This window comes from Pseudorasbora parva, chromosome 10 (genome assembly GCF_024679245.1).
Source record: "Pseudorasbora parva isolate DD20220531a chromosome 10, ASM2467924v1, whole genome shotgun sequence".
NCBI classification, from domain to species: Eukaryota; Metazoa; Chordata; class Actinopteri; order Cypriniformes; family Gobionidae; genus Pseudorasbora; species Pseudorasbora parva.
Window position 1 is genome coordinate 18,823,719 of NC_090181.1, and position 8,653 is coordinate 18,832,371.

An 8,653-nucleotide genomic window follows, 5' to 3' on the forward strand; every position below is an offset into this window, starting at 1 on the left:
ATGATGTTTTTATTCCCTTTCTGGACATGGACAGTATAGTGTGCATACACTTCGATACGCTGTCGGACTAAATATAAAATATCTTATACTGTGTTTCAAAGATGAAGGTCTTACAGGTGTCGAACAACATTAGGTTCATTAATGACATATATTTTTCATTTTTGGGTGAAATAACTCTTTAAGAAATTTACTTTTGCTATAGTTAAATAAATGTTCAGTCCCTCACGAAAGGAAAATATATTTACCAATGTATCATTTTGAAATATATTAAAATATATTGTAAATACATGGAATAATATATTGATGGTATTATACAATATATTATATATTCCTGTAATATATTGCAAAATATACAAATGATTGCCGCTTTCATATATTGGATACAAAAAGATTTCCCAAGCTTTAAACATCCCAAGGAGCACTGTGCAAGCAATAATATTGAAATTGGAGGAGTATAAGACCACTGCAAATATACCAAGACCTGGCCGTCCCTCTAAACTTTCAGCTCATACAAGGAGAAGACTGATCAGAGATGCAGCCAAGAGGCCCATGATCACTCTGGATGAACTGCAGAGATAAAAAAATTATATATATATATATATATATATATATATATATATATATATATATATATATATATATATATATATATATATATATATATATATATATATATATATATATATATATATATATATATATATATATATATTACCATTTTAACATTTAACTGCAGAGATCTACAGCTGAGGTGGGAAACTCTGTCCATAGGACAACAATCAGTCGTATACTGCACAAATCGGGCCTTTCTGGAAGAGTGGCAAGAAGAAAAAAGTGTCATTTAAAGTTTGCCACAAGCCACCTGGGAGACACATCAAACATGTGGAAGAAGGTGCTCTGGTCAGATGAAACCAAAACTGAACTTTTTGGCAACAATGCAAAACGTTATGTTTGGCGTAAAAGCAACACAGCTCATCACCCTGAACACACCATCCCCACTGTCAAACATGGTGGTGGCAGCATCATGGTTTGGGCCTGCTTGTCTTCAGCAGGGACAGGGAAGATGGTTAAAATTGATGGGAAGATGGATGGAGCCAAATACAGGACCATTCTGGAAGAAAACCTGATGGAGTCTGCAAAAGACCTGAGACTGGGACGGAGATTTGTCTTCCAACAAGACAATGATCCAAAACATAAAGCAAAATCTACAATGGAATGGTTCAAAAATAAACATATCCAGGTGTTAGAATGGCCAAGTCAAAGTCCAGACCTGAATCCAATCGAGAATCTGTGGAAAGAACTGAAAACTGCTGTTCACAAACGCTCTTCATCCAACCTCACTGAGCTAGAGCTGTTCTGCAAGGAGGAATAGGCAAAAATTTCAGTCTCTCGATGTGCAAAACTGATAAGCGACTTACAGCTGTAATCGCAGCAAAAGGTGGTGCTACAAAGTATTAACTTAAGGCGGCCGAATAATTTTGCACGCCCAATTTTTCAGCTTTTGGTTTGTTAAAAAAGTTTGAAATATCCAATAAATTTCGTTCCACTTCATGATTGTGTCCGTTGATTCTTCACAAAAAAATTAGTTTTATATCATTATGTTTGAAGCCTGAAATGTGGCAAAATGTCGCAAAGGTCAAGGGGGCCGGATATTTTTGCAAGCCATTGTATATATATATATATATATATATATATATATATATATACATGCCTCCTTTCTCGGTTGATTATCTGAATTATTGTGCTCCTCCCTAACTTTTTACTTTAAAAATAAATTTGTAATTTATTAAATTTGCTAAATTTGCTTTACAGAGGTTCAAACACCTCTTACATCCTCCTTTATACTTTTTTTTTGTAATATAGGTTAAAATTTTGCCCATTGATGTATAGTAAGACTTTTGACAAGGAAACAATAAACTGGCAATCTAAAATCTAAAGCTAAAATCTGTGAGATCTGATGTCAAAGCAACTGTACGTGTTAAAAGGGGGTTTTCAGTTAACTTAATCTGTTTGAGGACAAAGTTACATAACGGCCAGACTCTAACGGTTGCCCTGATGTAACGTGTCAGGCTTTGACTTCCGAGATCTCTCCTCCACTCTCACCCAATTCATCATCGTTTCAGCAGAAACCAGGAAAACAGATTTCCCATTAGAATCTGCGTAATGGAGTTTGACCACAGTCAGGTTAGCACTCCATCAATCCTCTAGACTACCAATGACTGTACTATTCATAGGAACTCCCTCATGACAGTCAACCATGGGTCAAATTGTTTGTTAATATGCAGAATATCTGTTTTCCTACACCACAGATGCCAGATCCAGAGATTAGCAAAGCCATAATGATCCAGAATTGGGGCTCTGTGAAAATTGCTGTCCTAACCAAAACAGTTTGTGTTCTCTCCTTCTCAGTGGTCAGGTCGCAAGTATGATTCAGTCAAGCCTGGAACGAGACATTCTCAAGACATTTTGGTTGCATGCACAGCCAAAACATTTACCCTGGCATATAAACACACATTATTACGATCATTGATATTATCGATTGTTTAAATATAAATAGCATTTGACAGCAGGACATGTTTAATTTTTCTTGCTCCAAGTCATCCATCTTGCATTCACCACAAGATAAATACTGTAAGAAATGATAGCCCAGATAATTTATTTTTTCAAAAATATGGGTTTTTATTGGTTTTAACTGCAATCAGTCATTACAAAAGAGAGATCAATCTTATATAAACTCATAGAAATTACTGTAGTGAACAGCAATAGCTGTTAATGTGGAGGAAAAAAAATACATTCAACTCTTCAGATACTTTCTTTGTGTCTATACTGTTTAACCAACTTGGACAATCATTGCTTAAACCACTGAGGATACAAGCAATAAGTCATAAAAAATAGCATCTGTGCTTTATTTAAGGCAAAGAATGCTTACTTATGGAATGTGTAAAGAGGCACTTTACATATAGGCTGGAAGCTTCAGAACTTCTACCCATTAGGTCACAATTATTGCCTGCAATTCATCATTTCCATCACCACCATAACCGAATAAACTGCTTTAACACTGGAGGTTTATTACCTGCAACATCATTAAACCTATTGTAACAAAGAATCTAAACAATAAAAAAGCACTTCATGGTGGTATTTAAAATGTGGTGCTTATGTTTTAAGGCCACAAAACTCCTGCATCATGAACCAGCTGGTTTATCTGAAATAAAATATTGTTAATTTGTTCCATACTATATCATATCCATCACCAGGCTCAGACATTCAGTAAACTTGATTTGTAATCTAAGTCACAACAAAAATGCTATATTTGGTGCTTAAGAAATGATTTTTCACCAGCATAATAAATGTTCGGGGTGTGAAAGTGGAAAGTATTTTCTTCCTTTCATTTTTAAAAATAACTGTGCTGGTGCTCATGTGAGTTTATTGTCTTAATCTAGGAATGATTGTATGGTAGTACTGATTTTGCAGTCAGATATTTGGGAAAAGGGAACGACAATAAATCTACAATAAATAAATCAAAATGCAGAGGATTTTTTTTGCTTTTGCTTTTTTTCTTTAAATTAAGTTTCATTTAAGTGTAGTTGCCAACAAAAGTCATTGTAGTACAATATATTAAACTGTGAAAAAAGAAAGCTGACAAGTCTTCACAATCTTAAGATTAATACAGAAGATCATAATTTAACATAAAAGAAAATATATTCTATCGTTTCATTATCAAGATAAATACAAAACAAAAAAATGCATATGATCACCAATAAATATGTTTTTGATAAGTTAAATAAGCAGTGACAAGCAAAACCTTCTGTTCTGAAAGGTTTTCAAACAATAACAATAATATAACCATAATAATAAACAATGACCATAAAAAATAAAAAAAAATAAGAGGTGGAAAGATGACAATTACAAAGTGCTCTTCTGAGCAACATCTATGGGGGGAAAACGTGCATGAAGAACTAAAGTGAAGCTGCAAAAGGTTTATAACTGCACCTTGGGAATGATGGAATTCCCCCTCTGTTTGCCGAATGGAATTAGGGAAGGTGGCTTTTTGAGGGGGTACAGAAGAAAAAGTTTGTCTTTAAGGTTTAATAAGATTCCCTTCCCAACAAACGTTAAGTAACCAGCAACTAAGAGGAAGAAAGGGGCACTAACAACAACAACAACAATAATAACAACAACAAAAAATATTAAGGAATTGTTCATTTTTGAGTGGAGACATCTCAGGGTTTTGTGCTGGCTGTAAGCGAGACATGGAGCACATAGCACCTGATTGAACATTTGAATGTGCCTGAAATATTCCAGAGCTCCATTCTCATTCAAACCTTATGAGAGAAGTCCTTCCAGCAGACTGGTGTAATCTGCGATTTCAAGGGAGGCAGAGCACACACTCAAAACAAGAGCTACATAATTAGGCCACAAGGAACGAAAAAAATATATATATTAAAGATAAAAGAAACAGTGGTCCGTTCACCCCAACACTTAACCCCAGGCACTTGTCTTTTTCTTTTCCTCTTTTCGCTTTTAAGCCGGTCTACAAAGACAGTTGTGAAAGGTCTAAGCATGACACTTGTGAACTTTAGTTAGTTATGAAAGAGTGTCCTTGAGAAGAGTGGTAATTTGCGAGGGGGAAGGGCGCAGATCTCTCCTTTAACCGTGCCACTGGCTCCGCTACACTTGACTGCAGCTGTGGCACCTGGCACAACGGTCTCATACCTCTCACGATTAGCATTTCGCTAATCCACTTCCTACTCTGCGTGTTTGGCACAGTCACACCAAGAACATAGCAGGGGCTCTGCGAGATGAGGCCCGGAAAACAGAAGGGTCTTGAGACTGGGAGAGTTTTTAGCTTGTTCTGGTTAAAAAGAGTACTCAAAAAGAGAAAGATCCCTTAATTCACTGCATCGGTTTCAGAGCAGAGGTGATACATGGAGGGAAGTCTACGGCTTCTAGGGGGCCGGAGAAATGGCGAGAGGTAGAGGGATTGCTAGCGTCTCATCCTCTCTGCCCAAGACTGCTGCATGCAGTGGAAAGGGGGATGGGGTCTGGCTCAATGTGCTTTAGTCATCGGAGATGGAAAGCCTGCTGAAGATGGGCAGTCGGCGGGTAGTATCAAGGACTGGAGATTCAGACCCACTCAGACTTCCGCTCGAGCTGCTTTGGTAGCCCTCTTGGTCAGAAAGTGAGTCTGGCTGACTGGATGGAGACTCGTAGAGTTGGGGAGACTCTGACATGGCCCTGAAGTAGTAAGGGGTTGTTGTTGGGGAAGATGGCGCCTGGGTGGAGGGGTCAGAGCATGACAAAGGTGCACTTCCCAGGCCAGGGCTAAAGAGGTTCACCAGCTCCTGGCTGGAATACGTGAAGGGGTTGCTGCTAGGCCACTCAGGCAGATCGTCAGGGGGAAATATAGGTGGAGGGGTGACAGAGGTGGGACTGTCCCTCAAGCCTCCAGAGCTGGGGAACCCCGCAAAGCTGTAGCTGTGTTGCAGCCGTGGTCTCTCCATCTTGTTGGAGGCCGAAAGAGGGGATGGGGTTGGAGGAGGTCCGCGGCGCTCCTCCGCATTGTGGATGAAGTGGCATCGCGGGCCGTAGGGGCAGAAGCCGATGGTGTGGAATGTGCGACAGAGCTCCGTCTTGTACTTGGGATGGCGGCTTAGGCTGCGCAACTCATGAATGCCATGGGCAAACTGGCACTTGTCACCGTACTTGCAGGCGCCGTTCTCCTCGAATGGCCTGCATAACTCCGTCTTATAACGGCTCGAGTTGACCTGGCTGTTGGGGCCTCCAGGGCCCGAACACTTCTGTAGCAGGCGATCCCCCGTCTCTGAGAAAGAGCGGTCTCGAAGACGGTTCTCTTTGTTGCTGCTGTTGGTGGTTCCTGTCCCTGAGCTGAGCAGGGATGGATCTGCCTTAGCAATGTTCAAGAACTGGTTTTGGTTGAGTTTGGTGCTAGCCGAAGTGACAGAGTGCCGGCGCTGATAAACCCCAGTGGAGGGTGTCCCCACAGCCTTCCTGTCCAGCAGGCACCCATTGGGGTTGGAGATGGAAAGATTTCCCCCCGTGCATGGGATAGAGACAGGGTGCGGAGTACTGAGGATGTTGTTACTGTAGTTCAGCATTTTGTTCTACAAAAGAAGAGACAAAAAAGAAAATGACGACACTGAATTCAGTTTTTGAAAGCCACACTTGACTGTTTTGCACTGGCTACAACCTAAAACCATGAGTAAATGCAGGCCTAAACAATAGCTAGTTTGGCTTGATGCCCACTAAGGGAACGCTTGACTGCTTTAGAAAAGCAAAGACTGCTGCCTGTGTATGATACGATTAAAAACCATACAGAATCAAATGTGAGACTAGGTCTATCTGCAGACCTGTGGACATTGATCTTGTTAATGTTATTAGACAGTGTCATGCGTGAAACACCTATGAACTAGCATTTTTTTCTTCCCTTGAGAAAATATCTCGGTAGTACACAGAATAAACTTATTAGTAAAAAGTGTCGAAATTAGTCTTATTAGTGTCGAAATCGGTCTTAAAATTTTGTTCCCCCCTAAATCTTGAATATTTAATTGTAGAATGTCTCATTGATTTGTAATATATTTGTATGTTTTGAAGTTATATTTTCACTACACTAATCTAGCCACCATGTTGCATGAAGTATACATACATTTTTTTTTTTTAAACAATAAATAAAATAATTGAAAGAGTTTGCATTGTGCAGCAACCAGCTGGAAGGAAACACACTAAAACACGAACTCCACTAACACTATGTTCGACTGTAGTTATTATGGGTTAACCACTGAAATAAGCTCATATCTCAGATCAGCTCACCAGCTTGACTCACTGGTTAAGTCACTCCTCTCAGTCAGTTTAATTCAATGAAATCATGAGACAGCCCTGAATTTGCACAGATTCATACACCATTCAAGTTTACACCCAAACAGGTCATTCAAAACAAACTTTTTTTGTCAGGTTTAAATATATTTCTCATTTAGCAGGTGATGAAACCGGTTACTCGAATCTTCAGTTTATAAACAGTTCAAAAGCAAGCAGAGCTACCTGAAAGATACATATAATTGATACTTGTTGGAAGTTGACGTGTAACGTGTTATACTATGACAAACTAGTTAATTGTTCAATTGATGCATGTAGTCTCTCAATTAAAAAGAAGTTAACTTATTGAATAATATATTTTCCACACTGCATGACCATTTTTAATTAACTATTGGGGGCAAACGTGGTGATAAAGTACAAATGAATTGCAAGTAGTCTCAAAAGCTTCTCCTTATCATTCATAAACTTTTAAACATTAAATCTTGATTAAACATTATGCGTCAACTATCCACATGTTGTAAAATCACAGCCATTTCTCCAGAACAACCTTAGCAAGGAACTTTACTGGCTGCAAGCCGCTGGTACGCATTACGTCTCGTTCATTGCTACATTTTAAACTTGAAAGATGACTTTAGAGTGGCAAGAGCAGTTATAATGTAATAATTGTTGTCTGCTGTTCCTTAAAACGATCAAAATCGTCCATTTAAACTTAGAAAGGAAGTCTGATCGTCCACATTCCACAACACAAACTGATCCAGCTGAAACTTTTTTTCATACCTTGTTGTTGATCACTTCGCTAAAGTCGAAGAAAGGCGACACCACGGCTGTGGTCATCTTCCAATCGAGGATAAATCAAACACTGCGAGAGGAATCGGATACTTTAAATTATATCAAGCTAGGTTATGGTTGTGTAAACTTGTATTGCCCTATAAGAAACCCCCTCTGTCTTGTTCCTCTCGAAGCATTTCCTTTTAACCCAAATGCAGGAGGGGCCACGAAACGTCGCTGCATATGGGCGTTTCTCTCATGCTCTTTTTTTCTCCCCTCCACAAGTTTTTACTTCTCTCTCCACCAGAAGTGTAACGCGGGTTAAAAGTTTTATACTAGAAAACATTCTAGAGCTCTTGTGCAGTTAGCAGTCTAGAGTGTTTTGTTGTTGTTGTTGATGTTCTTTTTTGATAATTTAAACTTTATTGTTAGACTGTTTATGTTGCCTAGAATTCTGTAACGCGCTATTTTAACGTCTGGAATTCTGTGTTTTTGTACTTGATATTATGCATATTTGTCTACTACGAATGAATCTACAACTTATTACTGAACAGAGTAAATGAATCGCAAGTACAAAGAGAATTTTGCATTTTACTAAAATGCATTGATAGAAATGATTTTGTTCATTAATTTCATTGTAACCATTTTATTTTTGTTGTTGGTCCAATTGAAACTTCCTTCAATAGGTTATACTATAGCACGTTACAAGTGTTACATTCTTCACCTCAGGGTGGTGGTGATGTAGGCTATGTTAGTTTATTTTACATTAAAAAACGATCCTATAAAATAGAGTTCAAATGTTTGTGGCGAATTAAATAGATGTGCTTTTTGAGACAACTTCGAAATGCACACTCCGAACAGACCCCCTCCCACAGCCCACCTCAGCAAACCATGACAGGGCAAGAACCGAGCTCTCGGGCTACACTGAGTCATTCTGTATTTGTGTTACAGCTGAGGAAGAACAGCAGAACTTAGGACAAAAGTTTTTCAGAAAGTTTGCAAGAGGGAGGAGGGAGGAGGGATTGGGGGGGGGGGGGGGGGGGCAGATAGACTG

The 8,653-nt window shown here is 38.9% G+C and overlaps 1 protein-coding gene across 1 annotated transcript; it reads right to left on the minus strand.

Annotated features, from left to right (window-relative positions):
* Nucleotides 1-2,654: 2,654 nt before the first annotated feature.
* zfp36l1a (zinc finger protein 36, C3H type-like 1a) lies at nt 2,655-7,787 on the minus strand. The gene is made up of 2 exons (XM_067455400.1): nt 7,609-7,787; nt 2,655-6,122 (listed from the first exon to the last, which is right to left on the minus strand). Exons 1-2 carry the CDS (start codon nt 7,663-7,665, stop codon nt 5,058-5,060), a joined length of 1,122 nt encoding a protein of 373 aa, XP_067311501.1. The 5' UTR covers nt 7,666-7,787; the 3' UTR covers nt 2,655-5,057.
* Between the last annotated feature and the right edge of the window lie 866 nt (nt 7,788-8,653).